The sequence below is a fragment of the Coffea arabica genome, chromosome 6e, assembly GCF_036785885.1.
Source record: "Coffea arabica cultivar ET-39 chromosome 6e, Coffea Arabica ET-39 HiFi, whole genome shotgun sequence".
Classification (NCBI taxonomy): domain Eukaryota; kingdom Viridiplantae; phylum Streptophyta; class Magnoliopsida; order Gentianales; family Rubiaceae; genus Coffea; species Coffea arabica.
The window spans coordinates 10,365,101-10,385,184 of NC_092321.1; the positions used below are offsets into that span (position 1 = coordinate 10,365,101).

Consider the following 20,084-nt stretch of genomic DNA (forward strand, 5'->3'; position numbering starts at 1 on the left):
CTGTTGTTTTTGGTGCTGAAGTTTAAATAGAAACTTCGGTTCCTTTTTCTTTTCTTCTTTTTAAAATTTTTAAATTAAAGTTGATTTTCACAGTCATTTTTTTCTGTAATATTTCCATGTTTAAACATTGGTGGATTTCAAAGAAATTGACTTTTGTTTTTATTCTTTTTAACGTAGAACAAACGAATGCACCTCCACCGAGAAAATCTTAGTCCAGTGGCCAAAATTGAGCCCTAGGACTTGAAAGGTGATTTCAATTATCTGTTTCTTAAATCCCATCCTTGTTTGTTGGGAAAAAAAGAAAAAAAAAATAATGCACCTCCACCCTCCATTAAAACAGTAAGAAAATATTTGTACCAAGTCCAATTCATTGCCAGAATCATAAGTACATCAATGCAGAAAGTGAATCTGTTCCTTTTTGTCGTTTTAAAATTTCTAAACAAAAGCTGATTGCCACACAGCTCTTTGTTCATTCCATACTTCAAAGTTTAAACGTTAGTGAATAAACAAGAAATTGGCCTCTTCTTTCCCCCCCCCCCCCCCCCCCTTCTGCTTCTTTGTAATGTATAACAAACAAACTAATGAGCCTCCATTGAAACAAAAAAGAAAAAAAAAGTGCACTAAGCTCAGTTCACTGGTAAAGTCAGAAGTACATAAAAACAGCAAGTCAAAAACACCTCTCTATACTTCAAATACTTCTTTGCGACCCCTTTTGCTATTGCAGTAATATTTACGGAAGGTTTTAAGCCATTGGAGAAGACCTCTACTACAAAACTACAGACCAGAACCCTGAAAGTATATTATACAAGTAAAAGATCATCTTAAGGAATAAAGGTATGAAAAAAAGGATAATCACTAGCCTGGTATGAATTGAAATCAAGTCCCATTTATGATAAATATATAATTGCCGAACAAAAACTGGAGACATCCACAGGATTCAGGAGCGTGCTACAGGAGGTTGTCAAGTTGTCTTTGCAGTTCCGGTATGGAAACCATATTAATAATGTTCTCCATATCTTCACTTGAGTATTCTGATTTCAGGAGCGATTGAACTTGAACATGTGCTTCGACAATATTTGTCCTGCATGAATAATAATAATTATAATTATTAAAATTAGGACATACAAGAAAAAGTAGGAAAAGCAAACAGATATCATCAAGTGCAAAGGGATAACGATCCAATTCCATAACTCCTACTGCCACCCTAAACGCCCAATACTCCTTTCTCCAAACCAAAAATGGAAAAAAAAAAAAAAAAACAAGGATAAAGAATCCTTAAATACTGAATGGGCCAAAAGGTAAACAGATCCAAGAAGATAATTGCATTCTACTCGATAACCCAAGTTTTTGTTGTTTACGAACAAATCAGCAAGATATTAGACATGGGTGCAAAGAAATATCTTACTTTATTGGTCTGAAAAGTATTGCACGTGTTGATGGATTCTGCAGGTACAGTTTCATCTTTGACATTATTTTTGGCAACTCTTTCTCAACTGCAGCATTAACCTGCCTCAAATTGCATCACATGATCAGGATGAATGCTAACATGCAATGGCAGAAGTATCTCTAGGTATGCATGCACAACAGAGACACCACAATGAGAGAAAAGCATACACAGATAACAACGGCATGCCTGCAGTCGAAGAAAAAATGAAAGAAAAAAACTAGGAATGAGGCTTCATTCTACAACAGTATGCTAAGAAGCTTAACCTGTTTATAGGTTAAGACCAATCAACGTGACCATCTAATCACCAGATATTCTCAGACAAGAATCACTTCCAAACACTAGCAGCTATCATCTAACCATGTTCCGCTAAACCAAAGTGATCTGTTCACTGCAATTTACCTTCTCAATAAGCTCCGCAACCTTTTCAGGAGTGGCAAAAGCATGATCCTTGAGCGGTTTTGCAATAGACGACTCTATCTTTTGGATTTGTGCCCCAGATGACAATGCAACTTTAACAGCTGTCACCTTCACAGACAAATTTGAGACTTAAATTAGTGAATCTTCTTTGACAAATGCAAAAATTGAAAATTTACATAATAAGTCAGCAAATTTACAGCCCATAATACGACTCCGAATTTCAGCCCTGGAAGCCAACGCAACTTCAACAAATATTACCTTCACAGACAAATTTAAGTAGCCAGTACCCTTTGGAAAATTTCCAAACATGAAAATTTAATAGATGAATTTGCAAATTTGAGCTTCAGTTTCAGTTCAGTATTATAATTTACTGCCCATCAAGGTTTCCCTCAATGACTTTTCCATTTCTTCAGCACACAACTCCCTTATCTATTGTACGATGTAGACCATACTTGTTACAAACTTCTAATGATTTCACTAGATCGTTGGTCTAATGTTAGAGTAGATCCCCCTTTCTGTGGATTTAAGTCATGTACAAAACGCCAGTTTGTAGTACAGAACACCTTTCAGCACAATGAGACAATTTGACAGTAATCTCTCTCCAAAAGCACAAGAAGAATTCAATTTCTGATAAAATTCTGTGATTTATTCTCTAGAATGGAATGCAAGTACTCAAAGATGAACAAACCTTTGTAACAAAAGAAAGCATGGGATCCACAACAAGCTTGGTCACTGACATAATGAACTCCTCGCATGTGACTTTGAGGCTTTTCTCCAATTCCTACACTCAGATGACATATCCATGATTAACTACGCTGCCCTGAGGACTGTAATGCACGTGTTTGGCAAATTTATTTCTGCTTAACGGTAAAAAATAAACAGAAGAAAACCTTTCCAACTTACAAAGTTTTAACTTCAAAAGAGAAACAAGGAAAAAAAAAATGTTGGCTTCATTAGCTCTATCATCTGGGTCAATCAGACTTGTTGGTTCAGTGTCATGTATCACTGTGATGCGGGTGACCAAAAAAAAAAAGACTTCTGAATCAAGGATTTTTAATACTTGAAACCTACAATTTTGCAAATGCAATACTGCAGGCTAAATCCTTGGAGATAAAATATAGTTGGGAATGGTAAACATGCAGTGTTGTCCACTACTATGACTTATTATATCCCCGTGCACTTGGTGTTTAATTCAATAAGATAAGAGTGCATCACCAGACCTACTGGTAGTATGGGGCTTCAAAACAAACAATGAGTGGTATAGAGCACTACATATCTGATGAATCAGAATTTTTGTAAGGCAGAACCATCTAAGATATAGGAACACAAAGCTACCAATTAATTTGCCTCCATACAGGCTAGATAAAGGAGCATCCTTTTGTAGCGGCATGCTCCTCAGGTTTACGGATTTCGAAGGGGGCCTTAGGCCTTACTTAGTTGACTGACAATGACAAAGGCTTGCGATACAGAGAAAGAATACCATGTTTTCCCAATTATTTAATAATAAAACAAGTATACAGGTTTTTAACTCCTAAAAAAGAACTTGTCACTCTGGTGGACCATGGAATCATATTAAAATGCAAGTGGATTTTCAGGAAGCACTGTTGAATTTCTTACCAAACGTGCCTACATTCTTAACAGTGAAGTTACAACTCTGATAGGCTGAAGGTTAAATGTGTCAAAAAGAATCACAACTTCTAGGTTCTACAATTAACCATCTAGCAAGTTGCACTAATGCTGCATTATGGAACATTTATTGCAAAACAAGTTGAAGCATGAGCAATAGTAATACACAAAAGTCATTTGAGGTGAGAAAACATAAAAATGTAAGCAATGCAAGTACCTTCTTGGCATCAATTTGACTTTCCAATATCCGTGGAGATAGTGTCCTAGCCAAGGAAGTCGATCTTGACCAATCAAACAGAGAAGCCTGACCCCTGAGAATCCGTCTCAAATGCTCCTGGAAATGATGCATAAATGCTGATCAAATTTTTCACTGAAAGAAAAGAAAAGAAAAAATAACAATTTTCCCATTATAAAAGGACTCTAGGAGTCTATCACATTATCCCAGTCAACATTGGCGATCAAATTGTGAAATCATCACAACTTCTTCTACCAAAAATCTTTGTCAAGAGCATAGTTGCAAGTTTTAAGATCAGGCCTAAAAACCATGTCATTTCCAAGATTTCATCATATTCAGAGCTGAGTAGTTGTCAATTTGGCTTTTGTCAGAGCTACCTGACTTGAAGTGCAACTTTGCATATGATCTACCAATAGACCAAAATCACACTTAAATGCCAGTTGTTTTAACTAATTTGTTTGGAAATGCCAACTTATTTAGTACCTCTCAAACAATGAACCTTTAAGTGATTGTCTTCTCTACATTAATACCACAAACTGCAGACATCATCTCAATCTGGTTCATTTGTAAACAACACCAAATAATTTACAACCTCAGGAAACTATCATCTTCAGTCATGAAGTATTGTTTGGCTCCAGTAGAATATCAAAATAAAAAAATTATCAATAAACACAATGCCCATATTGCTTATCAGTTCTATAACAGGCAAGCAAACTACACAGTTTCCTGATGTAAACAAAAATTTCAGTTGAACCAATTTTCCCCATCACTTGTTACCCACAGAAACAGCACCTTATGCCACAACCCATCAAGTCCCTATTTTCTCACTAAGACAACTGAAACTGAACATGCCATTCCTCAGCTGCTGGAGAAGGCACATCCAAAAAGCCAGTTGCATGAAATGAAACAATAATGATCTTCACTAGAATAGAAGAAGAAGAGCTAGCCAAAACCATGTGACAACAATGTGATCTAGCTATAGAGGCAACTATATTACTAGTCAAAATGGACACAATATGAAGAAACAATAGCAATTCAATGTAATAGTTACTAACCAGCAAATGTGAGAAATCAAGTTCCTTGTGCGTTACTGAAAATTCTATATCAAAGGGTGCAATCTGCAACGAAGCATCAGTATTAGGAAAATTATCTCTGCGGAGAAAATAAATGCCAGAAACTAAAGTAAAAAGAACGACCTGCTCCCTTAAGATAAGAAGATGCTTTATCAGGAAAAGCTGTCCATCCATCGAGGATGACCTTTTAGCAATCAGTTTACTAGCTTTCTGCATCAGGAAACAAGCTTGTGGTCAGAATATGAATCTCCAGTATGTCAATGTATCACTTGGATTTTAGCGTCATGTGTTAGAAGTACTAAGTATATTCAGGTCAAATAATGTGCTTGTCTTTTAATATATGATGATGGATTTGATGGACTTGGAATGACTCAATACCATATAGGAATAAAACAAGTGAAAGAAGTGAAAGGAGAGAGAAGGTGATAAACCAGAGAACAAAGGCAATGCTACATAACTCGTCTTATTAGGATCGCTAAATTGGACATATTATGAGAAATATAAATTAACTAACGTAAATACCATTGGGTGCATTTGGATTTAAGATTATCTGGAAACTGTTGTATTATTGAATGCAGCATTCTTTTTGATGCCTATGTATGTGAAATAAAAAAGGTGGTTGGAAATGTATGGAGGCACGGTCAAAGAATATCTTCCAAATAATCTCGCTTTCTGACTAGTCTAACATTAGTCATATGCTCAAGAACTTTAAAACGAAGAATCCGCCAAAAATGTTCAAGTATTACTGACTAACTTGGATAGATACAGAGCAAAATTCCACTGCTTCCTGCAAGAGTTAAAAAGGAGAGGAAAATGAGTATATCATCAAGGATTAAAAAAGAGGTCAAGCAAGCAAAGTACTTGTTTACCTGAGCTAAGCCAGTGAAAACTGCTGGTTCTAAAGAATGATAAAGCTTTGACAGACATGATATAGTTTTCTCCAACGGAGGGTACCAAATTCTAGAAGCATCGGAATTTTGATCACTCTGCAGGTGGGTGTCATGAGGAGAAAAGGAATTCAAAATTGTTGAACTTATCTATTATTATAAAAAGAATACAATCATGAAGAAATTTTGTTAGCAAGCTAAAACTTAAGGAAATAATCTTTTGCTTTCATTACCAAAAAAAGACCTTTTGCTTTTGTCATTAGGCCTCAAGAAATCTAAATGCAATCAATTATAAACGTTCCAAAATCTCAATAAGAAATGCTTAGCATATCCAACTAAGATGGTCCATATCCACTTAGGAGTCATTAGGATCAGAATGACCAGAAATCCAGAAGTATAAGATAATTTACATCATTACAATTTAGGAAATGGATAAATTATTGAGAACTCGGCCAACCAAAAGACAGAAAAAATAAATTTTACAGACAAGTCATGTCATAAGTACTAGGTACCACTATCATTTCAATCCAAAAAAACCAATTAGAAAACATATCTGGGACAAACAAGATAGAAAGTAAATAAGATGATTATCTTTTATTCTTTTGTGGCCATTACGGGGTAAGAAGGGTTATTTAAATGGTCCACTGTCCAAGATGCAATCCAGCTAACTCATTATGCTTAAAAATCAAAAAAGCACACAAGATTCATGATATCAAAGTTGAAATTCATAATTGATCATGTTTTATCAGAGAAGGAAATCATCGTTCATAGACATTCCAAAAGAAGCATAAACTAAAAGACAAGGATTTCACAACCATAAAGAATTTAATGGGAAGAAGCTATCGATAACTTAATAGGAGGCAAGTAGGGTCATCCACCCATTTCTCTGGTCTAGAGGGGAGAATAGGCAAGTTCTGAAATAATGCAGAACACAAAAAGCAGCCAGAAAAGAAAAAATCTTTGCAAAGCAATACATAATGCAATGAACAAGAAAAACAGGAAGTCATCAAGCGAGGATACAAGGACAAACTGAAAAAGTGCTATAGAGTTTCATTTGAAGCTCCAGTGACTTATCAAAGTCGATCTTACTTGTTCCAGGAGGAAAGAAAGTCATACAAAAATGAAAAGAGAAAACAAAAACCAAAGCCATTCCAATATAGAAAACTTTAACCAAAAGAAGACACTTACGGACACAGTTTCTGTATCCACTTGTGCCAACTGCTCCAGCTTTGAGGGATAGTCCAAATCTTCATCTAATGGAAGATAATTTGCAATCTGAAAACACGAAACACGAAAATGTCGAACTTGAAGTGATATTTTTTACAGTACAAGGAGGAATAATAAGTTGAAGGAACAATCAGAGGCACAAGTAGCTACCTCATCCCGAATATGTGTTCGAGCACGGAATGTCAATCGTTCATGAACATCTGCTAAGATTCTATCCAAAGTTGGACGCAATCCTGCTAATGATTCACCTCGCCTGCTTAAATGTTCTCCCAGAACCTCGACTTTGAGAATATCAACCAGTTCACAGAGAACATCAAGATTTGTTTCATGAATAAGTTTTGGCCGTAATGTATCATACAAGAATGTACATCTGCAAAAGAAGTATCAATTAGGGAACGGAAGGTGTGAACTTTAGCCACCGACATATCAGCACAAGTGCCATGTTCATGACTGTAAATTGACATTGACTCCTAAATTAGCTTATAATTACAAAATGCTAATTAGTTGCGGAAAGCTCCTCATTGTGTATACAAGGACAACACCTTGAAAGTTAAATTACAACACTCTATCCACCAAAACATTTTATGTTGCGCTGATTAATAATATTTAGTAAGGATCTTCATTTCCATATCCAATCACAGTGCACCTTTCATAGCAACTTGTGAGATAGTTCCAGGAATACTGTTTTCCTATTGAAACTTTATCACTATTTTAAAACAACTGCAAAAATAAGAATTTTTTCCATAAGAACGTAATACACCAAGCAGAATACAACAGAATCTGTATTTGGCTGACCCCAATCATGCAACAGCAAGTCACGGAAATGAACGAGGCTGTTAAGATTATAGTACAGATAGAGAACATGACAATGGCATCAAAGAAGCAACCGCAGCATACTGTAATTCAACTATAAAACTGTCTCCACTAATAAAAATGAACTACAGAAAACTTCTGTACTTGAAAATGTTCTCTTTCTAGTAGAATTCCATATAAGCTTCGTGCTTCTCACAACAAAAACTTAAAACCTTTAATCCCAGTCTTCGAAGGTTTCAACAACATACACCAGCAGCTTGAGGTTAAAGAAGAAATCATAAGCGGGATATTATTATTATCAAAAAATTCAAGTCAAGGACTTACAAGAGGAGAAAGAGAAGCAACGTGGGAAAATTTAAAACAAAGATTGATAGGTCCAGCAGGACACGGAAGATAACTCACAGTGGATCAGTCAACGGAGCCAAGCTCGAAGTGTCCTCTGAAGATAACGGGAAAAAGTGACTAAAAAGTTGATGCTCAAGCTGACACACCTGCAATTGAAATGGTTAAGTGAAAAAAATTATATCTTCCTTTTCAAAGTATTCTATTGATAGTTCAAGGCACCTGAAAGAATTAGACAAAAGAGCATGGATAACATGTAGAAGCTAATGGGAAGGAGGTGAGAAAAGGTGTAGACGCTCTCCATGTTACAAATTCCAAAGATCATCAGACATTAATAATCATCCAAATTCTAATCTTCAATCCCTTCATTGATATCATAAAAGTGACTCAGAAAATCTTCAGTTGTAGCAAGCTAATGGTAGCTAACAAATTATTTTCTTTTGCAGTTATTGCAACACCAGTTGCAGCACAAACACAAAACTAGGTTCATTGTCCTTGAGCAATCTGACTGTACGCAGCAACTCATCAACGTATTTACCCGAATATATATGCCTAAAATAAAATTTACAAATATCCTAAATCTATTATCACTCTATTCCCAATAAAGTAATTGTACTGCTCCATGGGCAAGTTCCATTCAAAACCAGCAACTCAGCAATATGCACCCTTATGACAAAGAAAAGGGGGAAAAAGTCAATCATAGCAAAGGATACACTACCTGCATTAGGTATGCACATCCTGATCTAGTCAATGATGGCAATTCCTCTTTCTTGGAAAATTCCGAGACCCGTTGCTGCACTATGCCTTTCACCTAAATAATCTCAAAATTACTTGTTTAATAGAAAATTGACAACAGAATCACAACAAACCTAATAGATGACTGGAAAAAAGCTAAGTAAATCAATTACTTAAGATTTCTGCTCACCAAAGAAAGACGTTGTTCACAATATAGCTTGTGGCATTCTGCAAGTATTTGAATGTATTCTTTCCTAGGTCTTCTGGTTTCGATTTCCTCCAGTACTGGCTTAAGCTGCAATCAAGATTAAAGACCACAAAGTAAAAAGCATCATGTTAAAATGATATGCTGATCCCGCTTGCAGAAAAGTTGACAGAAAACCATAAGAATGACATGACAAAAAGAAGAAAGAAAAGGCAAAAAAATCACCTCATTTGCGGCAGCCTTGAAGCGTACATAGATGACAGAAGCCTCAACAGCTTCAGATACAGCTGCTTTTCCACCAGCACTGTTTCGAATAGCTGCTTGTACCTAATCAAGACAAAGAAGATATGTGGATAAGCAAGGTATACTAGAGGTAATAAATGAAACTAGAAATGCACAACATAAAGCAATCTCACCTGAGAAGAAGCATTTTTAAGAAGAGAGAGAATGTGAGAACGAATCATTGACAGCGCTCGAGACTGTCAAATATGCAAAAAAAAAAAAAAAAAAATTGGTTCTTTAGTTTCAGAAAATATAAAAAAGAATACAATAAAAAACAGAAATGATGCCAGTGAGGTGCTCCTAAATGTGATCAAAGAAATACCCTATTGGCACAAACCTGTAGTTGCCGAAATTTGACCAAGTAAACATTGCACTCTGCATACTGTGGATTACTTTCAACATACCTAGCAACAAAAAAGACAAATGAAAAGTTTTCCCTATTTCAATGTGGACAAGTTAAATAACAGCTTCAATTTCTAAAAAGACGATATTCATGCTTGTACGTTAGTACTTCGAACCTGCTCACAACCTAAAATAAGCTACAAGAACAATCAAGTATCATGATTGAAATTTGGCAGGCTCATTTTAACGAAAAACAAATGTTCAACGTTCTAGATATTCAGAAATCACTTCATTTAGCAATCAATGTACTCAGGATGCATTGACCAATTTTACTTGTTAAACCTAAATATTTTGCACAACATAAAGAAAGAAAGACATGCAGACTCTTTCAAAAGGAATTGTAACTTTTAAGAGATTATTATGAGTGATGATAAATAAACACATTAAACAAACAGATTGATATGGCACTTGTCCATGAAGTAGGCTATCAAAGCTAGTCTGATAAATAAGGAGACCCTTATTTTCCACATCAGTCAGTTTGTTTATTCTCTAACTTATTCTCCTTGTGTGCCATTTCCTTCTGAAATGGTAATTCTTGCAAGGAGGACTGTTTCCACTTTGCATCCTCTAGTTTACACTGATCCTCACTTTGCACGTCAACTTCTATTTTCGACAAATTTTTGCTCACTCGTTGTTTTGTGATTATTGCATACGTATTTTCATCATTGAGAAGAGAGGCATGCTGTATATGTGCATGTTCTTCAGATACTTTCAATAAGCTTGTGCAAAATTATATTACTTTAGCATGCACTGGTAACTTTGGGGAATCCAAAATAAAAATTTGAGGAGATTCAAAGTATTCAAAGTAAAAGTTCACGTGCAAAGTGAGAATTGAGAAATTCTAAGGGTGCAAAGTAGAATTAGTCCTTGTAAACTCTGTTTGGGCTAATTCTCTATCTTAAATATGATAAAACTCTTAACTTTGAAGCTCAATTAAAATCTTATTAATGTATTCCAGACATTTGTTACAACATCACTCAGTGGTGCAAATTGACAAATTAATCCTCAAATACTGCAATTTAATAGTTTACATACGATATGCATTCATCGAGTCTCTTTAGCAATGGAAGAAAGTTCTCATTTGCTACATTCATGCTTGGAGAATAAAAACTGGTAGCAACCTGCAAACAAGAGCGAAACAAGTTATAATCACATATTGCACTTGCGACAGTCAATAGAAACAAACAAAATAGGCAACCCCACAAAAACTGCATCATGGCAGCTCCACTAGAATCTGTTCTGAAGGAAATAAAGTAGAAAACAGGCTGAGAGAGAATGCCATCTTTTGAAGTACCAGCTACAACAAAAAAGAATAGCCTTATACACATCCTAATACCAACACAGAACAACCAATATGACTCAGGCAGGAACAAGGATACAACTTCAGCCAAAGAAACTCAGGCAAAAGAAAAGCACAGTAAAAAACACCTGCAATTTCAATGTTAATGTTGAATGATCAAGAAGCAATGCTACTAAGAGAAGAAAACAGCATTGACATTAAATCTTTCAAGAAAAATGTATCTCAGAGAACATGTATTGCTACATTAAACATTCAATTGTTTGGGGTCATATCTCTAATACATAGTGCATTATGTCACTTTTTAAAACTGTCAACTTCAATTTATGAGTTACCCTGATATAAATACTCACTAAACATATCTTTTCTGGACAAATGATGAATATATGAAAGACAAGTCATTGCCTTACTCCTCTAAGCAGGAAACCTATCGTTGACAAAGTTATATCACAAGGTTATCTTTCTGTATCAGTGATCAAGAAGCAATACTATTAAGAGAAGAAAACAGCATTGATATTAAATCTTTCAAGAAAAAATGTATCTCATAAAACATGTATTACTACACGTTCAACTGTTTGGGGTGATATCTCTAATACCTAGTGGCATTATGTCACTTTTTAAAATTGTCAACTTCAATTTATGAGTTACCCTGATACAAATACTCACTAAACATATCTTTTCTGGACAAATGATGAATATATGTAAGACAAGTCATTGCCTTACTCCTGTAAGCAGGTAAGCCTACCACTGACAAATTTATATCACAAGGTTATCTTCTGTATCAGCCATACAATCTAATAATATGCATTACAATCTAATAAATAGCAAGATAATTGATCTATAAACAAGTAAATAGTGTTCAAACCTTACATTCTCCAATTCATCGAAGTAATTGAGCTTACTATGCAGTGACTCTGCAAACTCAATCAATCTCTGCTTCTCCATAAGCTGTAAAACATGGAACAAACTGAATAACTCAAGATTCAATGTACATTATTCTTCAATCAACTTTTACGAATTTAATGTATCATCTCGGTCTTGAATTGTAAGACAGTTTCGTTCAATTAAACTTCCTTTTAAAGCGAACAAACAGTAACAAAAGAAGAACATCTTCAGTAGAATGGGGTATAGATATCGCTTCCTTTCCTAATATTAGGTTACAATATAGTTGATATAAATTATAACATAAAAATCGATAGCTATTTCAGATAATTTAACCTCTTGAACATGATGCAAACAAAAAACATAATGTCAAAGACAGGTAATCCAGCTCATGGCAAATAAAAATGTCAAGTAACATCCTCACCACAGGTTTAAAAAGTTTAAAACCATCAGACAGCTAAGTACTTTGTTAAGATTGGTGCAAATCAGATGCTAAAAGAAACGATGAGTCTACCAGTCTATCACATGCATCATGAAGAGTTTTAGTCTTTGTTGCGACTGCATGATGCTGGAACTGCAAATCGTTGAATAATTCAAGGGTCTCATCCACCTGGAGTCAAAGCAAATATTTAAACATTAACTCAATCTAAACAGCAAGCACCAAGAGTATATTCAGCCAGAGAGACAAACTTCAGTTGTTTCTTACAGGAAGGGCAGAGAACAGAAAATGTAATAACATTAGACGCCAAAGCATATTTATTCACCTGATGAAGAATGCCATCACATGTCTGTATCCGCTCTGTTAAGGTGTTCACGTAATGCTGGTATTTTTCTTCTGTCTAAATGATGGGAAAATCAGGTACAGTTGTGTGATCATCAAAATTGTCAGAAAGCCATGTCAATGGAAGCCAATACTAACCTCTGATTTCATAGCTGCTTCAAGACCCGTAAACCACTTGTAAAACTGTTTCACATAATGAGCAGAGGACACAATGAATTGAATTACAAACTAAACAAAGGAAAGAATTTGAGGAGCTAACAATAGACACATAAAACTAAAAAGTGCCTATTGGCAGTAAGCAAATCAATAAATTCCAGTTGTTCCAAATTTTTGCAAGAAAAATAAATACTCTATTGCAGCCTCCTTAGCATGTTCTTAGGGAGGAGCAGAAATGGAAACAAGACATAAAGTGAAAACTGAAGGATAACTTATTCATGTACCAACCAAGTAAACTGTTTTAAAAGTGAACTCAATTAAGTCCTCCATGTCTCAGGAAATGGAAAATCAATGTTTGGAGTATATAAAAATATTCCGAATGTCTAAATCAGCCATTGGCCATGCCACTGTCAGTCTTGATATATCCCATGCTCACCATCCTCATTTCTTGACACCACTATGCTGCCTCAATTATGATTTGAGGAAATTGAGGTATGAGAGTAACACTGGGTATATGTACACGAGATGTTGCTGTTTGTAAAAGGCTGATCTTCCTTTTTGTTACATACCCTATCTTCTCAGCAAGATACAGTAAATGGTATGATTGTGTACATATCCAGCACTTAATGACTCCTCACCTGGTTGGTATTGACCAGAACAGTCTCAATGGTGCCTGAATCTTCAAATGTATTATGCTCCATTGAAATAGACAGACCATTATCCTCTCCTGTGACATGCTCTTGGGACTTGCATAGCAAAGAATGCCTTTAATTCCAGGGGAAGAAAAGAAAAACATTCCTAAAGAAGGAAAAAGAAAGGGAAAAAGAAAAACTAAGGCATCAGTAACTCACTAAATTGGGTGGAAATGGTCGCTCAGCAACTGCATGAGAAAGTGCTTGAATTGCTGCCTGTTGATGCTCTGTCAATGGAGCATTCTACAAAACGAAAAAAAGAAAAGAAAAGAAAGATCCACAAAGGGAATAAAGAATTAATTACAGCATTTACAAAGTTTACATTGGATTCCCCAAATTTTGAAGTGCAAACAGTGTTGATATGGAAAGAATTTTAAAAGAAAGAGGATATAGACCCAAAAAAGATGAGGTAGAGTATCCAAAATTAACATGATAACACATATCCGGAAAAAAAGCAGCATATAAATAGTACCAAAAACTTAAATTGTGTGGCATAAATAAGGTCTCCAAAATACAAGTAAATGTACCGACAGATAAAGATTTAATGAAAAGGGAAAAGGAGGCGTCTTGACATCTTATTACTCGTTAAGGTGAAAGTTTGGAAATTTCTAAAACTAGACACATGCAAGTGCTCATATGAATACTGAATTTATAGATACTATCATTGATTACCGGGTAGGCACCGAACCTACGACCAATAGGTTAACAGCCAGCCGCTCTACAATCAGAATGGAAATGTTTGAAGGGGTACATTAGAAATATCAATTTCTGCCCTTAGTTTCAAACATAAAATTCGGGAATTCCATTCCCTTCTATACTCCGAAAAAGAAAATAATGTGACACTGAAGCGTAACACACATGCCAAAATTTCTTGCTTTCTGTAACTCCAAAAGCAGCAGGTAGCATCTAACCTTGTAAAAATATCTAATTTGGCAGCCCAACGAACACAGGGGGTTTCAAATAACACTCAAAAAAATAAAGTCAAATAGATACAGCACTTCTCACTGTTTCGATTTCCATATAAAATGCTAATGTTGTTCAACAATCATCCCATGACACCATTATTGTACCTAACAAGAAGCTCTAAGAGTTACAATTACCGCGCCCACGATAAAAACATGAGGATCAGAAAAACCTAGATCAAGAACCACCTGCACGTTCATTTCCAGAAATCAACCGAAATTGACAATGTACACCCACACGGATCTCCACTTTTTATCTTTCCTTACATTGTCATAAATAAAACAATCACATAGATCTAAAATCCAGAAGCCATATTCAACGGAACAATTTGAGCAAAATACGAATCCAAATACTTAATTGAGGCACAGATGGAAGAACTGTTGGAAGTGAACAAGAAGAGGAATAGCAAGAGGACAAAAAGGCTTACGTGTTCCCAAGTAGAAGCAAAGTTATAGCCTTTGGAAACTGCGCCTGATTTCGGAACTGTAACGCCGGCTTTTGATGGCGGCGAAGTCGACGTCGTCGTTGCCGCCATTCTTTTCTTCTATTGCAGATTTTGTTTGTATCGTGAGTTTCAATTTAAGCAAAAGAATGCATTTTAGAACAGAAGAGGAAGAAGAATTTGACTCGTCGAGCAACGGCCAACACGGGCGCTGCCGCCGTGCTTCCCCCGTGTCGTTGAGCTTACTCAAAAGGGACGACTGACGAGGGAGGGAGCTTTCTAGCCTTGTACTACTAGCTAGCTTAGCTAGTTAGTTTTTGAAGATTTCAGATTTATGGGTGCATTGGTTGGTTGTACCATGTGCTTCTGTATATGGACATTATAGTATAGTTCGATCTGTAAATTTGTACGCTTCTTTTAAAATAAAATACTCGTAATACTTAGTACTTGAAATTGTTTTCTTTCGGCAAAATTTAGAATAATTGTGCTTGGATTGGAGGTTAATTGGAAAAAATATTTTAAAATAATATTTTTTTAATAATGTGATATATATGAAATGAAAAATTAAAAAAATACAAAGACAATTAGAAAATACATCTATGATGCAATTAAAAAATTTTTACAAATAATTTCATGCCCAAACAAACGTGTTTATGATGCAATTAAAAGTTGCTTTTTTTTTTTTTTTTGTATATAATAACTCATATCCATAAGGTAGTTGTAAAGATACTTGAGATGATTATAAACATTCAAATTGATCTAAAGTCCTCTCATTTCTTGGTTGTATATAATTTCAGTTAGATATTTACAAATTATCTGAATTTAGCCCCAAACATTATATAATTTTTAAGTCAGACAAACGATATCCTAATTTTATGAACATCCTACTATTTTAACTGGCATAGCAAAGTGAATTCCAATAGTTATGGACAATAACATGCTACCTTTGTTAATGTCATTCAATCAAAGCTGGTCCTTTTGTTTGTACTAGATAAAGCTTCAAGGAGAAGCGTCGAGGTTAGCAGCACAGCCGCAGTTGCGCTTTGTCGGAAAGTACACTACAGTAGAGGCGCCCCGCGTTGTCTCGTACATCTTGGTTGTACGAGAGTACTCTGTTTCTGTCTTTCTTATTTTCATTCAGGCAAAACACCTTTATCTTGATACGTACTATACTACTATTACTGATCTCGAGCATTTAGTAGCAGAAGAAACTTGACCGTGTTACAGAAGACCGACAAGTAATGAAGAACAGCAAATAGCATTTACAAGGACAAATCTGCAAGATTTTCAATTTGCCTTCTTGTAGTTACAAGTAAAAATCAGCGCCAAGATGCAGAAGCATAATAAACGTGAATATGCTCTTCTCATGGGCTGAATTGTTTCTTCCTGTATCCCTTCTTGTAAACTGATTCACAAACTGAAATGATACAAAAACAGATCCTTTCCCCCCCCCCCCCAAAAAAAAAAAATCAATCTTAAAAACTGACAGAAACTGTACCTTTTACAATAGAAGGCACAAAGCTAAACTGAAAAGTAAGATCTTTGGCAACGTTCAATAAAGAGGATCAGTCCTTGACATCAGTTACGCCTTCAGGAGAAATTTGAAACCTCGCTTCAGCTTCAGCTAAGCATGGAGAGCTAATTACTTTACAAATGCGCTCCTCAGCTCTTCCCTTTCTAAGAGCAAGCCTGTCAGTAGGATACCAAGACGTTTTTAATTCTTCAGCGGTGTATCAGCAAAAAATCACTAGAAGCATATGCATACCTTGTTGTTGTAGCATGGGCCATGATGTTACCACCGATAGGTTTGATTTGTGGCCCAGCAAAAATGGCAGAACCATCCACTTGGGCAACAACTTGGTTGGTAATCACAACAGCCACACCAAACTGCAAACAGAACTGGGCTGTTGAATGAGTATCAAGTCTTCAACAGTTGAGCACAAAACTCCAACTGAAGCTAAGGTTTAGACAGGCCCTAGAACGACCTCTGAAGTCAAAAGTGGACAAAGAACTGTACCTCATCTGCCAATTTCTGAAGGCTCCTCAAGAACTTTGCTAAATGCATTTGCCTGGCTGACAACTCTCCCCTCCCAGAAAAATCTGTCCTATAAAGGGCTGTAGCACTATCCACAATCATAAGAGCAAATCTGTATCATAAAAACACCAAAATTAATTCTGTTCCAAACTTAACCAAAATCTGATGGTTCATGTAGCAAGAGACGTTTTAACATCAAAAACTAGTAGGACAATCAGGTTAGAATTATCACAGAAAAAAGCAAACCAAATTCCACCTTATATTCTATTTTGTGTTAAGAAAGATGGAAGAAAGCAAGAATTGGATGAAAAGAAAAAGAAAAAGAAAGGGCCAAGAAATTGTGTAAAACTGTAACCAAACAAAAACCCAGAATACCTGGTTTCTACCATCATTGAAGCTGCTTCAAGCAAAAGCCTTGACTGATGATCAGTGTTATATGCTCGAGCATAGGCCACATTCTCCAGGACATCAGCACCATTCAATCCAAACCTGCAATATTGAACCAACAATGGTCAATAGAAGTCAAAACTAAAAAATGAAAGAAAGTAATAGACAAGACGTTTATCTCAAAGTTCTACATAAACCTGTCAGCAATCTGTAGAAGTCTCTGTGGCCTGAATGTTCCCTCAGCATCAATATACATTGCTTTCCCCTCACCACCTCCTTGATCTAGTGGAAGCTGCAATACCCAGACAAGTGTTCATCAGATGCCAATTATATCAACGGAAAATGATACTGGATAGTAGTCTACAAATATTGATGGCGAGTCCAACATCATTGCAACATCATATTGTTGCACCTTTTACTTGTGCTAGTATAACAAAAAGTTCAAATCAAGAGGGAAATTACATGACTAGGTGTGTCTGAGTGTTAGATGTTGAGTAAAGACATGATCATCTTACTTGGCAAGTGACACAGAGTGTATGACATAGTTGAGTCTTTCCAGAACGAAACTCCCCATATATCTCAGTTATGGATCCAGTTTCAATTCCTCCTGTGCAATTCAAATGGTATCATGTTAAATGACTACAAATGGTCATAACTAAGATTAATGGTAATCTACCTTCTAATATTTTGTCAAGTTCTTTTGATCCAGTAGCAATCTGAATGATTTCAAGCCTCTGAGCATGGAGTTGGCTGGCACTGGTGAAACCCAAAGGCACCAACTTTGAAGCTGTTGACAAGCAATTGAAGAGAATTACAACTCATCATAGGCAAAATGAGCCCCCCATTGTGTTCAAGAGGTATATCCATTCGCTAGTGGCAAAAAATGTGCCCGTGAAAATAAACATTGCAGCATTAAAGAAAGAAGGGAACATGCCTGCCTCAATTATCTTATCAACTTTAGCTTCGCTAATTCCTTTTATTTGCAGAAGCTCCTTCCTTGGAGAGTATGCAACAGATTCAACAGTGCAGAGACCAGCATCTTTAAGCTTTTTTATGTCAAGAGCAGCAATTCCAGATGCCTAAAATTGGGGGACAAAAAAATCCAAAAGAGCAATATGACCGATCAGTAAAACCTTTCAGCTACATTTATGACGTGCGAGTAGATTGATTCGTCAACTAATAGCATAAGTTCACAACATCAGACCACTCTCTTCCAACAGAAAGCATCAAGCAGAATATACAGAAATCTTAGACTAACAACGAAACAATAACCGGGAAATGCCTCTATTTCGTTGAAGAATAGTCATCAATATACAGATGCATCTGCGCTAGATTGCAACCAGTGACAATGTCTTAATAAGCTAAATAACTAATTGGAAGCCTGGTTGAAGAAAATTCATAGATATACCAGCAGATGCTTCTATGGGCCCATTATTTACAAGGAATAGCTCAAGGTTCATGGTAGTGCAAGCCCCAAAAAAAAAAAAAAGGGATATAGTCGACAATCTTGAAAGGGAGAAAACAAACAACAAAAAAAAAGAATTTCAAGATGCATGTGACACAAATAGGAAATCTAGGGTTTGGAATATTATCTGAGAAGCTCGCCGCCAGAACACAATGATACATCACAAAACATTCAGAACTAGCTAACTGGGGCATAATAGGGAACCCCACTTGCAAACCCTGATGAAAGCTACTGTAATCTAAAAATATACTAAAAAAATACAAAGCCCAATTCAAAACTTGAGACAACGCAAGTAATTTAGACCCAAAAAATAAAAAGAAAACGTAGAACTTGGTTATTGGTATAACAAAACCTAGAAAAGCCAATAATGAAAACCCTTTTCGGAGGATTAGAAGAAACCCCAATTGAACAAACTAAAGGAATACGATCAAAAGCTGAAATTTTTATCAAGAAATCTATAATAAGAACAAGTTTATGTCTTTTTGTTCTTCTAACTGGGGGAAGGCATTGGACCTGAAGCTGTTCAACTGGGAAAGGTCCATGCTGAACGTCATCTAGTTCATCGTGTTGTTCTTGCACCATTTTCTGCTTTCTCTGCTGCTCCATTGCTGCTGATTGATGTTCCAGAGACGGAGAGAGACGGAGTAGTGGTGGGACAGAACTGGGGTGTGGGAAAGAACACAGTAATATGTGTTTCAAAAGATTTGGGAGGCGCCAAAATCTGGCGTGCCAGATTGACAGCTTACAGGAAAAGCTAAGGATTACTGGGCTAAAGATTTGGGCCTTGGGAGGCGCAAAAATCCAGCGTGTAAGAAAGAAAGCTTACAAGAAAAGCTGAGGGTCGGTGGCTAAGGATTTGGGCCCAATTTGTTCCTAGCCAAAACTCAATTTTAGTTCCAAGAAGCCTAGGGTCTTCATATTCGGGATCAGTCAGATTAATTAATGTGGCATTTAGGCCTAATTAATCTCACTGTGGGTGGAGTAAAAATCTGGAACTAACCAGAACATTTTTTTTTTAATGCCACAGTGGCAAAATTAACCCCAACTTAGGGATGGAGAGATTGATTATTTATTTATATATATATATATATATTTTTTTTTTTTTATTTTTTTTTTTGACAAAGCAAAGACCGAAATCTTATCACTTGTTACACAAAGCCTTCTTGTAAATTACTATCACCGTTAAATGTCAGGCTTACCGGTAAATTATTGGATATGAGGTCTTCATATCCAATAATCGGAAATTTGTCGCTCAATTTTCTACACATTTCGAATAAAGATTCAGGGAACTGC

General features: G+C 35.9%; 2 protein-coding genes across 2 annotated transcripts; both read right to left on the minus strand.

Annotated features, from left to right (window-relative positions):
- Positions 1 to 684: 684 nt before the first annotated feature.
- On the minus strand, positions 685 to 15,249 carry LOC140009491 (conserved oligomeric Golgi complex subunit 3-like). Its single transcript, XM_072055191.1, has 25 exons — positions 14,890 to 15,249; positions 13,659 to 13,742; positions 13,446 to 13,553; positions 12,790 to 12,834; positions 12,635 to 12,709; positions 12,385 to 12,480; positions 11,859 to 11,936; positions 10,727 to 10,812; positions 9,627 to 9,693; positions 9,424 to 9,486; positions 9,233 to 9,334; positions 8,993 to 9,097; positions 8,786 to 8,878; positions 8,128 to 8,216; positions 7,063 to 7,282; positions 6,874 to 6,960; positions 5,668 to 5,784; positions 5,553 to 5,585; positions 4,922 to 5,008; positions 4,781 to 4,843; positions 3,708 to 3,824; positions 2,553 to 2,645; positions 1,847 to 1,972; positions 1,406 to 1,506; positions 685 to 1,081 (listed from the first exon to the last, which is right to left on the minus strand). The coding sequence occupies exons 1-25, from the start codon at positions 14,995 to 14,997 to the stop codon at positions 949 to 951; spliced, it is 2,376 nt and encodes a 791-aa protein (XP_071911292.1). The 5' UTR covers positions 14,998 to 15,249; the 3' UTR covers positions 685 to 948.
- Positions 15,250 to 16,165: 916 nt separating this feature from the next.
- On the minus strand, positions 16,166 to 19,531 carry LOC140009493 (DNA repair protein RAD51 homolog). Its single transcript, XM_072055193.1, has 9 exons — positions 19,305 to 19,531; positions 18,261 to 18,405; positions 18,003 to 18,113; positions 17,842 to 17,933; positions 17,524 to 17,618; positions 17,315 to 17,428; positions 16,922 to 17,051; positions 16,670 to 16,791; positions 16,166 to 16,593 (listed from the first exon to the last, which is right to left on the minus strand). The coding sequence occupies exons 1-9, from the start codon at positions 19,395 to 19,397 to the stop codon at positions 16,470 to 16,472; spliced, it is 1,026 nt and encodes a 341-aa protein (XP_071911294.1). The 5' UTR covers positions 19,398 to 19,531; the 3' UTR covers positions 16,166 to 16,469.
- Positions 19,532 to 20,084: the final 553 nt, after the last annotated feature.

Excerpts from the sequence above, each read along its gene's own strand:
- LOC140009493 (XM_072055193.1), bottom strand. The coding sequence starts at position 19,397 with ATGGAGCAGCAGAGAAAGCAGAAAATGGTGCAAGAACAACACGATGAA. Across the intron at positions 18,406-19,304 it reads TCCCAGTTGAACAGCTTCAG|GCATCTGGAATTGCTGCTCT; the intron begins GTCCAATGCCTT and ends CCCCAATTTTAG. Across the intron at positions 16,792-16,921 it reads TTCAGAAATTGGCAGATGAG|TTTGGTGTGGCTGTTGTGAT; the intron begins GTACAGTTCTTT and ends TTCTGTTTGCAG.
- LOC140009491 (XM_072055191.1), bottom strand. The coding sequence starts at position 14,997 with ATGGCGGCAACGACGACGTCGACTTCGCCGCCATCAAAAGCCGGCGTT. Across the intron at positions 8,217-8,785 it reads GATGTGCATACCTAATGCAG|GTGTGTCAGCTTGAGCATCA; the intron begins GTAGTGTATCCT and ends TTTCAATTGCAG. Across the intron at positions 6,961-7,062 it reads GAACACATATTCGGGATGAG|ATTGCAAATTATCTTCCATT; the intron begins GTAGCTACTTGT and ends TCGTGTTTTCAG.